The sequence below is a fragment of the Alosa alosa genome, chromosome 20 (assembly GCF_017589495.1).
Source record: "Alosa alosa isolate M-15738 ecotype Scorff River chromosome 20, AALO_Geno_1.1, whole genome shotgun sequence".
In the NCBI taxonomy this organism is placed as follows: domain Eukaryota; kingdom Metazoa; phylum Chordata; class Actinopteri; order Clupeiformes; family Clupeidae; genus Alosa; species Alosa alosa.
The window spans coordinates 28,390,291-28,405,177 of NC_063208.1; the positions used below are offsets into that span (position 1 = coordinate 28,390,291).

At 41.8% G+C, this 14,887-nt stretch overlaps 1 protein-coding gene across 2 annotated transcripts in view; it reads right to left on the reverse strand.

Annotated features, from left to right (window-relative positions):
- Positions 1–14,634, reverse strand: part of cpne4b (copine IVb) — a 29,276-nt gene extending 14,642 nt beyond the window's left edge. For both annotated transcript variants that reach the window (XM_048230216.1, XM_048230215.1), the window contains exons 1-7: positions 14,386–14,634; positions 12,062–12,251; positions 10,440–10,616; positions 9,306–9,377; positions 8,741–8,815; positions 8,020–8,103; positions 7,747–7,836 (exon numbers count right to left, since the gene is read on the reverse strand). In XM_048230216.1, the coding sequence (XP_048086173.1) occupies positions 7,747–7,836; positions 8,020–8,103; positions 8,741–8,815; positions 9,306–9,377; positions 10,440–10,616; positions 12,062–12,232 (669 nt within the window). In that variant the 5' untranslated portion in view covers positions 12,233–12,251; positions 14,386–14,634. The remainder of the gene's footprint in view (positions 1–7,746; positions 7,837–8,019; positions 8,104–8,740; positions 8,816–9,305; positions 9,378–10,439; positions 10,617–12,061; positions 12,252–14,385) is intronic.
- Between the last annotated feature and the right edge of the window lie 253 nt (positions 14,635–14,887).

The window sequence follows — 14,887 nt, forward strand, 5'->3', positions numbered from 1 at the left end:
GGCCTATTAAAATATTAATGCACAGATGCTACTGCTGACTTTTCAGCCTCCTCAGTAACGCAGCAACATCAATGTGTGTGTGTGTGTGTCTCTAGATGAGTAAACATAGATGTAGGAGTGCATGTGTTTGTGTCTGTGTGCATGTGTATCTCTCTGTGTGTGTGTGTGTGTGTGTGTGTGTGTGTGTGTGTGTGTGTGTGTGTGTGTGTATGTGTGTGTGTGTGTTTGTGTACAGTATGTGTGTGTGTGTGCGTGTGTGTGTGTGTGTGTGTGTGTGTGTGTGTGTGTGTGTGTGTGTGTGTGTGTGTGTGTGTGTGCATCTCTGCATGCTGCTGCCTCCAAATAAGTTGCAGAAACTACTTCAGCAGAGAAGAGGAATTCAGAGAATGTGTGTTTTAGATGTTTAAGTGTTTATACGCCAAGATAATTACAGCACGAGTCTGAAAGACTAGCAAGCTTTTAGTCCACACTACAGTATAGGTGCGTCACACTATAATGTGCTCCATTAACATGAGCCTTCCTTATACACTGGACTAAATATTCATCTGTGCTCATATTAAAGATCTAATCTAATCTAATAGAATGTAAATGTAATGTAAATTCAAAGGAACCAGGAAGTCTCTCTCTCTCTCTCTCTCTCTCTCTCTCTCTCTCTGGCTTATACAGCTGTGGCACACCAGCTAAAGCAGTAGCTAATCCAGAAGATAAAAGATTAAAGCTCAGTTTTTCCCAGTTTCTCATAATCCCATTTTCACAATACTTCTGATCCTTTTCAGCAGGTATAGGGGTCTGAACCCAGCGCCAGGGGTAACTAGATGTTGATTAACTCTTGCAGCCATGGAGACACCCCACTGGGGGAGCGGACCGGTACAGACCACCCTGACTAAGTCGTCATGGAAACTCCTCTGTCATGGCCAGAGACGGTGTGAAGAGGCAGTGAATATTTGATGATCTTTGCTCACGAGCTTGTCAGGTGGAATAAGTGCTATGATATCTGTGGGAGAACAGTGAATCATCTCTATGCACACTGTCAACAGAGAGAGAATTCTTTTTACTAAGTAATGTAGTGTTCTTATGCTGTGAGTCGCTTTGGACAAAATACCACGATCATAACCAATAAAATACTGTGAATATAAACTATACAACAACACCTGCCAGCTCAATCAGCAAAATAGCCACAAACACACCTTCTTCTGAGCTCAACAACAAATCACATCTGATATCTTGATCAGAGAATGATAATGATGAATGATGATTTGAGAATCAAAGCAAGGAAAAGAACTGTTTGAAGCTGTTGCCTGTTAGTTGATTAATTAATTAGTTACAGTAATTGCCTATTTTCCCATCTCAAATGGCACGGCCCTCACCTGAATTCTGGCACAGGACTTTTAGTAGTCGCTCTATCATACACACACACACACACACGCATGCACACACGCACACACACACACACTTAATTGTATATGTGGGACTGTACTGAGTGCACTTCTAACACTGACTGATGCAGCAGGAACATCATGTACAGTATGAGAGATGTTGATCAGCCATATTCATCTGTGAGCTGTGTATATCTTAGGACTGGGCTATATACTGTAGACCAAAAGTCATATCCCGATATATTTAGGTTGAATATCGATATACGATATATATCCCGCTATTTTTTCCGCAAAGTTAGAGCTGTAAAATGAAATGTTCAGTCAAATATGAGTAGTTTTATTGAAAACTCACTACTATAACAATAAAATGTAAACATAAAACTGCAGTGCCTTTTTTGAAATCAAAGCTCCGTAAGGTGCACATTTAAATAAAAAAATATATCTCCGGTCAGCGGCTTGCGTGGAGCAAGGATCACGGTGCAAATTTGAACTATATCGATATATGCGATATGGTCTAATTCCATATCGCATTTTAAAATATATCGATATGCAGTATCTTTTATATTGATATATCGCCCAGCCCTAGTACATCTCCACCTACCTACAGTATAATGTTTGATACACACCACATGCATACACATAGACAGACACACACACACTCACACACTAACACACACACACTAACACACACACACACACACACACACAGACACAAACACACACAGGCACATATATACAGCTCTGAAAAAATTAAGAGACCACTGCACATTTTCCTGATGTCATCCTATGGTTGCTGAGTGACATTTGAATGAGTTGGCGGTCATATTCAAATTTGCAGTGGTCTATTCATTTTGAATATGACCGTCAACTCATTCGAATGTCACTCAGCAACCATATGACATCAAAAAAAATGTGCAGTGGTCACTAAATGTTTGCCAGAGAAACAGTCAAACCCACACCCACACCCTACAGTGGAATATTACAGTAATAAGTTTGACTGGCTCCCATTTTCACTTGTCCTCACACCCTATCCCACTCACTCTCTTCTCTAACTGGCATTCACTGTGTCAGTGTGAATATGTGTGTGTGTGTGTGTGTGTGTGTGTGTGTGTGTGTGTGTGTGTGTGTGTGTGTGTGTGTGTGTGTGGGTGGGTGGGTGGGTGTGTGTGTGTGTGTGTGGGTGGGTGGGTGGGTGTGTGTGTGTGTGTGTGTGTGTGTGTATGTGTGTGTGAGAGACAGAGAGGACAGACTGCTCCTCTTTATGCATCACAGCTAAAGCAGATTCTGTTTTAATTACGGAATCCTGTGTATGTATGTGTGAGTGTGTGTGTGTGGAGATAAGAAGAAGAGAATATAGTCTTTTTTATCTCTCCTTTTTCTCATGGTCATGTAGTCTCATGTGTTTCTCTGTGTGTGTGTGTGTGTGTGTGTGTGTGTGTGTGTGTTTGTGTTTGTGTGTGTTCATATATAAATATAAGTGTATATGTATATTTAAGCCGTATGTTCCGTGTCAATGTTGAGAGATGCAACCCTGCTCTGCTGTGACAGCCATGTGAAAGCCTATAAATAAGGCTTCATCAGTATGCTCCCAAAAGGAAGTCAGTCAATAAATCAATGCCAAACGTGGCCTCTTATGCTGCCCTCCTGTCCTGCTGCTGACATCCTACTCACCTTTTCCCCCCTGTACTTGTGGATGTGTGTGTGTGTGTGTGTGTCCTATTCACCTTTCCCCCCTGGATGTGGCTGAGTGGACACACATACTAATACACACACAGAATATTTTGTGTCTGTGTGTGTGCATGTGTCTGTGTGTGTGTGTGACTCTGTGTGTGTGAATCTTTGGGTCCTATCTAAAACGCATGGTCACTGGCGAATAGCTTAAATAAATTTAGGGGTTTGTCCAGTCCACATTGGGGGTGGTTTTGTTATCAAACATCTGGCACTTGGCGCAAAAAGGCGGTTCTTATGTTTCTTACAGTTTTTTTTCAGTTGCTAACAAGTGTTTGTCCAACCAGTTGTCACATTTTCAAAACTCTAAATACAGTTAGCACAGCATCGGTCTTTTGTGGCCATACCATTCACACATTTCATGTCGTTTTCACACGATATGCAGTCAGTGAACACATTTCCACAATGCTTACATTTTCTTAACAGACAAGCTATACCTTCCAACAAAATTATGGATTGTTTTTGCAGTATTTATGAATGTTAACACACAACATCCCACAGTAGCAAAAACAATATTCCAAACCTTAGATACGGTATAAAAACCTCTGCTTCTGCAATGATATCAGTTCAAAAACAATATATCTCAGCTGATAATAAACAAACAATTTGAATACAGTTTTTCTCGATCGTTTTGATACCTGTGTCAACTCTGAAATCACGCTCTCAAAACAGTTAAAACTTGAACTTGAACGTGTCTGAACAAAAGCACTCGAAAATTACACATTTTGCTTGCAAAAGGCTGTTACTCTCTCAAAACACTTAAAACATGCAGCAAAAGCAAATCTTGCCTTCAAACACTACAACTTGTTGCCAATTAAAAAACACTCTTTAATCAATCATTACACACTGGACAACAAAATGCAAAATCTAGTTCTCAAAATGAGCATTTTTGCTATGTCTGTTCCATTACTTTCTCATTTTTCTGGTATCAGAAAAAAACTTTGAAAAAAGACAAAATGTACTGAATAAAAAATAATTTATTCATTCCTCCCAAGATGTAACTGCCATTGACATGTAAGACATAAAGTAAATACCTAGCAAGATACAGCAAATTTCATTGAACTACAACTTGTCATTTTTCATCGAAATAGACCTACAGTCAACACCTGTTGTACTGTTTTCTCCACCAAATAGGCAATACAGTACTTTGTCTAAATGTGCATTAGATCCATACTTGCAAATAGCAACACAGAACAGACATCTCTTATGTATAATGAATGATTGCTGATTGAAGAATTGTGCAAAGGAGTTTCACACAGGTGTATCAGAGATTCCGACTTAAGCAAGGAATCTATACCACCTGTGAAAAGATGTTTTCCTTTTGTTTAGCATGGGAAAACCAGTAGAGTTTGGGGCTTTTGAATGACACCTGTGTTAACTGTTTTGCAAAAGGGTGTGAGAAATGTGTGAACCCAATGAAAATATGTGAACACATTCGCAAGAGATGACTTCTGCTTTGCAAAGAAGGTAGTCATGAAGACCAAGTGGGTTCTAGTTTACTTAAGCAGGTAAAAGCAATCGAGAAAAACTGTAATTGACACACAACTGATTTATGTTGGGTGAATTGGGCCAACTACAGCTGATTCCAGTCTGGCTTAGACTCAGTGGCAGGGGTTATTTTTTTCTATTACATTGACACTTACTGTATTCAGTAAAAGGAGGACTTTGAGGAGTGATGTTTTAAGAAACAGAAAAAGACAAACACTGTAATGTCTGGACGAGGAAGAGTAAGAGCAAGGGGCCCAGGGAGAAGAGCAGGCCCAGTGAGAGATGCAGGAGCAGTGAGAGGAGCAGGGCCAGGGAAAAAGAGCAGGCCCAAAGAGAGGGCAAGGTAGATGTGTAAGAATGTGTGGTGGTGGCATTCCAAAGACTGCAAGAACTGTTGTCAGTGATGAAATTCATGCCACTAGCATTGACCATGTAATCAATGCGATGTTGATGAAAATATGTGGCCTAACCCTGAAGATCCTGAAGATCGCAGAGATTAGATACAGTAATTTTGTCCTTTTTTTAGCTCCTCCCTTTTTATCTGGGCTTTTTGCTGTTGTTTTTTTGTTCAGAATGCTCCTGTGTGTTTCATGGATATTTTGTTCACTGTAAGCAATACTGTAAAACTTTTTCTGTTCATCATACTGTAAACAGTATTTCTACTGTACCTCCTGTAGTACAGTTTTTTTCAGTCACTAACAAGCGTTTGTCTAACCAGTTGTCACATTTTCAAAACTCTAAACACAATTAGCACAGCATCGGTCTTTTGTGGCAATACCATTCACACATTTCATGTCGTTTTCACACAATATGCAGTCAGTGAACACATTTCCACAATGCTTACATTTTCTTAACAAACAAGCTATACCTCCTAACAAAACTATGGATTGTTTTTGTAGTATTTATGAATGTTAACACACAACATCCCACAATAGCAAACACAATATTCCAAACCTTAGATACAGTATAAAAACCTCTGCTTCTGCTCTGCTTCTGCTACCAAATGGTTTTATCCCAGGTGCATCGCCTTGGATAATATCAGATGCGATGTTGATGGAAACATGTAGCCTAACCCTGAAGATCGCAGAGATTAGATACAGTAATTTGTGCTTTTTTTTAGTCCCCCCCCACCCCCCTTTTTATCTGGGCTTTTTGCTGTTGTTTTTTGTTCAGAATGCTCTTGTGTGTTTCATGGATATTTTGTTCACTGTATTCAAGCAATACTGTAAAACTTTTTCTGTTCTATCATACTGTAAACAGTATTTCTACTGTACCTCCTGTAGTAAACAGTAAAGGGGAAAAAAAACTGATTTGCTAATTTACTGGAATGCTTTTGAATGTGAACATTACATGTGGCCATACAGTTCCCAACCAAGAAATTTAGTGTAAAAACGGTGGATAGCATGTTTTGCATGCAAATACCTGTAAAACTGAAACATAAAAGACGTTGCAGTTTTTGTAATGTCAACAATAGCCAGTATTTTGAAACCTGGTGTACTTTGATTGACTGCATGTACCTTGTGAAGTGAAAACAAGTGTTATTCATTGACAGAATAATTTCATTTTGAGTCAGATTTCCAGTGTTTTGGTAAAGTTAGTGTGTGCAGAGAAAGATGTGTTAGTAGTATATTTAACAAAATGTGTTTTTGAGAAGAAAATTATCCATTTGGCCAGTTGTGTTTTGTAGGTGTGAGTCTGTGTTAAGAGTTTAGAAAAAGTATCTGAAGTATGGGTAAGCGCTTGTTAGCGATTGAAAAAAACTGTAATCAGTCATGGGTGTGTTTTGGGCGTAACATCCAATGAGAGCCAATGAGAGTGACATCTCTCATTCCCTTTAACAACAAGCAGCGCGACATCAAACAGTGCATCAGTATTTTGATGGTCACCGGCGCATTTTATGGAATCTGCCTGCTCGCGAAACCGTATAGAACAGGTATTCCACTAAACCATGTTTAACTAAAACCTGTTTGTGACTAGCAGAGTATAAGCTACACACATCTGCACTCGTCTAGATTTGAACTCATAGGCAAAGTGAATCTAACTTCACTGTGGTGCCATAGTCAACGACAAAACAGTTACATACACAGTTAATTACTTTCACTATTGACTGACAATGGGTTACCATCGAAAACATAGCCTGAAAAAAGCAACACTTACCCCAATAATGTTCGAATGACTGAATAAAAAACCTAAGGACATTTATCCTGCAGAAGAGTTGCCGCTTACATCTCGTGACAGTGCGTCTTCAGCTCTGCTTCATATATGCCTTTCGCTATAGACTAGTTTTTTCTTGGTCAGTGGCGTAATGCTTTTTAGATAGTGTAAGATAGCGATTTTTAGATCACACGCCAGATCACACCTCATGTCGTTAATTGGCACACCCCTGGGCGCATCATGTAATAAAAGAGAAGGGCATGGCGAAATGTTTGAGTGTAAGATAGGAATAAACTTTATGTTGTGATAAGAATATGTTATGCGCTGCGTTAGGGCCCTGTGTGTGTGTGTGTGTGTGTGTGTGTGTGTGTGTGTGTGTGTGTGTGTGTGTGTGTGTGTGTCTGTGTCTGTGTCTGTGTGTGTCTGTGTGTGTCTGTGTGTGTGACTGTCCACCTTCCATCACAGCCTAAGTCCTGTCTTGATTGTTACTGGTGTTAGATGCTCCGTGAACTGAATGCATAAACATCTCTCATCCATGCACTGGGGCACACTGACCCACAGGTGTCCAAAATAGCAATCAGTGCCAATCCATGTCAATCACACATCAATTGCCAATCAATGACTTTAGCACTAGCTCTGTGTGTGTGTGTGTGTGTGTGTGTGTGTGTGAGACAATGTCAAACAGTGTGCAAACAGTACATGTCCTTTTGTATTCACACTGAACAACGATGACAACAAAGTCTCTCCTTGTGTTAATGAATGTGACGGTTAAAATTCGATGGGTTCTGATTGGCTATTAGCTTTTTATCCCCAGCGATATCGTTCTTCATGTCGTTATCGTTATAGTTTATGTGTGAACGTCGTCATTTATATTAACGAGAACGATATTTATTTATAGTAATCGTTATCGTTCTTGGTGGGAATGGGCCTTAAAGCGATGGTTCGGAGTAATTTCACTCTAGGGTCCTTTGCACCATGACCCCGAGCCAAACACCCTTACCTTGAGCTGACGGTCCTCATCTCCACTGCAGAGTGTGTTGAGAGAGACTTTAAAAGATTTCCAGACGGGACTTAAGTTATTCATGATGGTCTGTCAAACAAAAAAATACACACACACTTTAGAACTACTCTCACAAAATCACCACAAATACTTGCATAAGCAATGTGTTTGCTTGTGTGTGTGTGTGTGTGTGTGTGTGTGTGTGTGTGTGTGTGTGTGTGTGTGTGTGAAAGAGACACAGAGATAGGAAGTGAGTGTATGTGAAACATGTACCTCAGTTCTGTGTACAAGCGATCCAGAGCCATCGTCGTTTATTCTGAAGATTTCCAAAAAGGGGTCTGATTTACTGAAGAAATCCTGCAAACAGAGTATCATAAAACACACACACATATATACATACATTCATAAAACACAAACTCATACACATACACACAAAAACTCACAAACAAACAAACTCATATACACATATACACACATTCAGAAAAAACAAACTCTCACAAACACACACAAGCAAAAACTCACACACATATACAACACAAACACTCACAAACAAACACATATACACACACATTCACAAATGGGGTAGGACAAAATATTGAACATCGAATTGTGATACATTATCGATACACTAGCAGCAAATATGCAGTTGCTCTTAAATGAATAAACTGACCAATTTCACGTTCTAGTCCCATCTTGAATGGACAGTATAGTGCATATATCAAATGAATCAGGGGAAGCAATTTCTTAGGAGTATTCTTGCCTACATAGAGGCATTTTTTCGGCCTCAGTTACACAGATATTGTGATGAGTTGTAGATTAATTTCTATCAATGTATCGCAGAGTCGCTGCATCGTGATGTTATCATTATTGTGGCGTAGTATGACAGTATTGATTTGTGAATTATTCTGAGATTCCCATAAACACAAATACAGACACATACACACACACACACACACACAGACAGACACACACACACACACAAACACACACACACCTTGTCGTCTAGTTTGCGGGCACTAAAAGCCAACTCCACATAATCATTGTTCCCAGAGAGCTCTTCCGCTGTAACCTGTGAAGCAATCAAACACATTGATAGGTGCGTTGTTAGCATATGTGTTTGTGCAGCATATATGTATCTGAGCTGACATGATCTGAAATTGTGTGTGTGTGTGTGTGTGTGTGTGTGTGTGTGTGTGTGTGTGTGTGTGTGTGTGTGTGTGTCTTTGTGTGTTTGTGTCGGTGTCTTTGTGTCTGTCTCTGTGTGTGTCTTTGTGTGTGTGTATGTGTGTGTCTATGTGCGTGTGTGTGTGTGTGTGTGTGTGTGTGTGTGTGTGTCTGTGTGTGTCTGTGTGTATGTCTGTGTGTATGTCAGTGTCTGTACATGTGTGTTGTGTGTCTTTGTGTGTGTGTGTGTGTGTGTGTGTGTGTGTGTGTGTCTGAGTGTGTGTCTGTGTGTGTGTGTGTGTGTGTGTGTGTGTGTGTGTGTGTGTGTGTGTGTGTGTGTGTGTGTCTGTGCGTGTATGTGTGTGTGTGTGTGTGTGTGTGTGTGTTTCTCTCACCGTGATGGAGGATTTGCCTGCTGTGTTTCCCTGCTTCAGTAGAGCTTTGGACAGTTTTCTCTGGGACACAATCTGTGGAAGACGAGGCACAACATGATCATTCTCTCCCTGACTACACCACACACACACTAGGCTACACCACACACACACACACACACACACACACACACACACACACACCTACACCACACACACACACACACACACACACACACACACACACACACACACACACACACACAGTGTGCAGATTACTCCCACCTCTGAGCAGGTAATCTTCTGTCTAATGCTTTGATTATACTTGTGTGCCGAGACACACACGGAAAACAGCCTGGACACCACTGATGCATGGCATAGTTTCTCGTCTGCATGCACTGCTGAAGGCCTTGCAGATGTCCACACACAGATGTCCACACAGCCTGGCACACACACACTCTCAGACAATGATAATTATGTCACTTAGACCCTAGCGAGCCCTCCTAAATTTCACAAGAGGTCAATTAAGTATGTATCTGTCTGTCTATCTATGTCTCACACAGATATAACACTGGCCAATGTGTGTGTCCTCATCTCTCATCTGCATGCATGTATTCTCATACACTAACACTACTGACATACTGTACACACTCTCCTGGACTAACTGGGTCTCTCCAAACTGAAAGGGTACTGACCTGCTTAAGCAGACATCCACCTGCCCCATTGTGCACTCACCTGGTGGGGGAGTACTGTCTAAATGCCTCCTCCTGCCTGAGCTTGTACTGTTCACCTCTCAAAGTGGATTCAAAAGTGTGCGCTCAAAAGTGCACTCACAAGTCCAACTGTGCACGAACCTACCCACATGTATACTTACATAAGTGTGCACTTGTGCATACTCATCTCAACTTCTGTGTACCCAACTCTCTAAGTGTGTACTCACCTAGTATTCACAAGTGTGTTCATCTGCTCAACTCACTCACATGTACCTGTGCGCACACCTATCCTCATGTGTGCTTACACAAGTGTGCATTCACCTGTGAACAGGTGTGCGTACCTGGTTAAAAGTGCACTCACATATATCATCATGTGCACTTACGGTACATGACTGTGCATTATACTGTAAGTGTGCTTACAGTACCTGGTCAAAAGTGCTCTCACCTGACCCAGAGTGCACTCCATGGCGCCCAGGAAGTCTGCATCCTTCAGGCCGTTGTGGCTGCTGATGTCATGCAGCTCGAAGCGAAGTCTCTGCACCTCCTCGAAGTAGAAGTCCACCGTGAACACCTTCGAGAACACCGGGCTACTGCTGCTGCGGATGATCTCCGTACGGTCCACCTGAAAATGGCAGCCAGCCAATCAGAGCACACCTCTCCTCACAGCAACCTTGTTGAGCCAATCAGTTCGCAGCTTACAGCAAGAACTCATACTCATAGTCAATCTGTTCTCACCTTACATCAATCAAATATAAGCAATATGCTAACTAGCTCATCCCAACCACAGCCAATCAGCTCATGCCTAACAAAAACACACATGGCAAATGAAAACAATATCTTTCATGTGTGTGTATGTTTGTGTGTGAAATAGACATTGAATTAGCAGTGCACACAACCTTAAAGCAACACCAAAGAGTTTTTTGTACCATAAAATAATGTTTCCAAAATCGTTTCAGTGGTTCATCAACTCATAACAGGGTGAACGGCACTTTCTGCATTAAACCGCAGCCCCTCTATCGACTATAACCGCATTCATGTAAGTTTGCGGATCGGTAGCGGATCTGTAGTTCGATGGAATGATGAGACATGAGAAACTACAAATTTGACTTGCATCTGATGTCGCAATACATCATACTTTCATAAAATCATGCAACATGTTCTAGCTTGTCTGTGGACATTGTTATTTGCAAAGCCGGTGCTGGATAAACAAATGGTGCGTGTGACAGAGGAAAAGTTCTTTGGAGTTGCTTTAATCTGTTGCACACAGTAAGGACCAAGTCTACACTTGGCTTTCATTGCAAAGGGTCTTATCTTAACACACACACACACACACACACACACACATTCTCTCTCACACACACAGAAAAACCCACCCACCCACCCACCCACGCACACACACACACAAAACTCCTTTCTCTCTCTCTCTCACTCACACACACACACACACACACACACACACACACACACACACACAGTCAAAGTTGTACATGTGAGTATTTTAATTAAATTGGGTCTACTCAAAGATGCTTTCAAGTTTGTTGCACACACACACACAGGCACAAACAAATGAATCATTTCCAAATCTGCCTTTCTCAAGCAAACTTTGCTTTTTACTTTATACCATTACAAGAACATTATGATCACCCCCCAACACACCCACAGAGAGAGAGCATATCATTGGTGCAGATGCATATCTTTACTTTTTTCAGAGCTTATAAAAGGGATTAGTTTACAAAACTGTTTCTCGACCACTTCACATGGCAAACAACGTCTGTAATGATTCCAGCCAAATGACCTTACAAACACACACACAGACACACCAACAACACACACACACACACACACACACACACACACACACATTCCCTCTCTCACATACACATACACACACACACATTCTCTCTCACACACACACACATTGACTGAGGCTGCCACTCGGACAAAACGGCTATAAAAAAGAACAAAAAAGCCACAACTGGTACTTTAGAGATGAGTGTAGTATGACGGGGGAACTGAAAAGCTTAGAACAGGGTTTTTCCGTGGGAAGAGAAGAGCGGGTACACCCACCTCGAACCACTGGCCATGGGATTGCATCTTGAGCACTACGCAGGGATCTGGCTTGGACAGAGCATCCCGGTCAGAGAGGCTTCGACAGGCCACACGCAGCTCCACCTTAGTGAGGCATGGCGTGTTGAACAGGTCCAGGGTGGTGGCAGCAGACTCGTAAATATTACTCATGTTGAATTCTGGGTGTGAGCTAACAGAGGGGGGACAGTATTACTAAACATAGCTAATTAAAATTTGGACAGTTTCTTGCAATCTTGCAAACGTGTGTGTGTGTGTGTGTGTATGTGTGTGTGTGTGTGTGTGTGTGTGTGAGAGAGAGAGAGAGAGAGAGAGAGAGAGAGAGACAGAGAGAGACAGAAACAGACAGAGAGCCCCGCTAAAGGGAAAAAATCATCAAATGTTTACTGTTCTCAAACACTTAATGAATTTGCACCCATGGCGACTGTATCTGTCAGGACTGCACTATTACTTAAATCTGGGGCAGATCCACCAGGACTCAGCCTTTGAGTGGGTTTCCTCTGTTAAAGTGACTCAGCATTTCCTCAAACACTTCCAATCACTCAAACACACACAATAACTGCAACACACTTCCCAGTCACCCCAGTACTCTCCGCCACAGAGTTTGCTTTCATTTGTTTGCTTTCAGTCTCACAGAGGATTCCTTCTGACATATCTCGGTGACTAACCCCCAACTAAAACAAAACAACAAACAGACAAGAACGCTGTTGGTAAGAACGGCATCTACAGGGCATACAGATATTGAATCAAAAGAACACTTTCACAGAGAAGAATGGTGCTGTTTTGCTTCATTTCACAGAAATAAAGCAAATAGTATCTGACAGTTGCTGCATTGTAAGGAGCAAAAAAAGAAACCGACAGAAACCTAAGAACATCAGTGCAGTTAGGGAAATAATTAATATTTTGTATCTTGAGTGGTCCTTAATTGGACTTGGTCTGAGACAAAGGCTTTTAGGAGCTAAATTTTAGAAATGTGAGAAAATTGTTAAATTAAAGTCAATTATGTCTTGGAGAAAATGGTACTCAAAAAATAGATATTATAGGATTTTTTTTCTTCTCCATTGATTGGGACTTGGGAAAACACACACACTCTAGGGTTAAGAATCCGCATAAGATCTTGCCGGCCTGTATGCTGTTTTCATGATTTGTGGTTGACCACTTTACACATGTCCCATAGGTCCATACCGCGGAACATCCTCCCAGGAACGGCTGGTCTTAAACGAGGCCGAGGCAGCAGGGCGTCCGAGGAAGCGCGGAGACTGAACACAGCTGACCCCTTTGCCTGCGCTGAATCCCCAGCTCCGCGGCGCTCAATTATTCATCGCGTCCATGTTCTTATGGCGCACGTTTGAGATTCGGAGTATTTTTAGGTTTGGGGGGGGAACTGAACAGACTGTAATACCAACTGATAGTCCTTTCTTTTCCACTGCCCTGGACACATATTTGCCCTCGACAGATGCACCCTCATCGCAGGCTCACCTGCGTGTGTGCATGACACTGGTAGCCTATATTTGGAACTCCGCAGGTGTGATAGAATCCAGGTGTGTGGACCTCTAAATTTGCCTCTGTGTCTGACGTTTTTAACCGCGGTTCATTGCATGCAGACTGCTCATCACAGGTGCCTTAACCAAACCAAGCCTGACATGCTGAGTTGAACTACAAGTGGGTTACCTACGCATCTTTACGCACAAGCAATATACAGCCTCCTGTAGTTACAGCATCAGTGAAATACTGAATGGATACCTTTCGACACACTCCCAAGATATTTGTGTAATTGTGTGTGTGTGTGTGTGTGTGTGTGTGTGTGTGTGTGTGAAATAGAAAAATTAGCAATCGTGCAGAGTGATTTTTTTTTAGAGAAAGAAGCATCTAAAAGGCTCTAATATAGGCTAAACATTCTATGTCCAGATATGATTTTTTTTTCATTATCAAGATCTGCAACAATTAAGACCTGGTATCACTAACTCATTAGCTTATGTGAAACCATCTAAACCTGCAAGCCGTTATAACCTATTGACATATAAAGAATCTAGGCCTAGGTAACCTCCATTGTTGTGGAATAATCCGTTATATTTCGAGTTCAGTTTCTAAAAAGGACATAACCAAAATCTCCTCTGTTTCTCCGATTTAACGTTAGGCTACAGAAGGGAGACCTGCATGCCAAAATCACTATAGCCTATACGTGAAGTTTGTACTGTTTAGGCAATAAGACACTGGATTATGAAAACACGTAGACTATGCATCCCTGAGTTTATAGACTGAATGAACAAATATAACACAAGGCTACATAAGGTGCATAGACTTACCTCCAGTAAACATGAAAATGTATCCAGATCTTTTGCGGAGAAACTTCCCTAGCACATCGCAGTGATCATTTTTCAGGGAGTTCGGTAGATCCAGTCCGTTTCCAGTTCAGGGTCCGCGTGTCTAAAGGCAGGGAGTTTGAGTGGGGGCCCATTGGGTGCCACCGGAGGAGAGCCGCCACAGGGACCTCTCGCGCCGACCTCGTCTTGCAGGTAGGATGGTGGAGAAAGCGCGCTGCCGTTAAAGTTCACTCTCTCACCCCCTCTTGCCTGAGAGGATGTACAGGCACTGCGAAGTCAGAGCCGTATTTAGAGCTCTGTACGAAGTAGGCTAGTGTACTAGCGCCATCTAATGGAAGCGAAATGCTACCATGGACCAATTGTTTTCATCCGCTACTATGCTTTGTTTCAGGACAGATGCATGTGAATCGCAGTCGACGCGATGCAATCAGACCCTTCGGTTGCTTTAATAATTCGCAGTTTAGGCTCATAGTTAGCCCATATT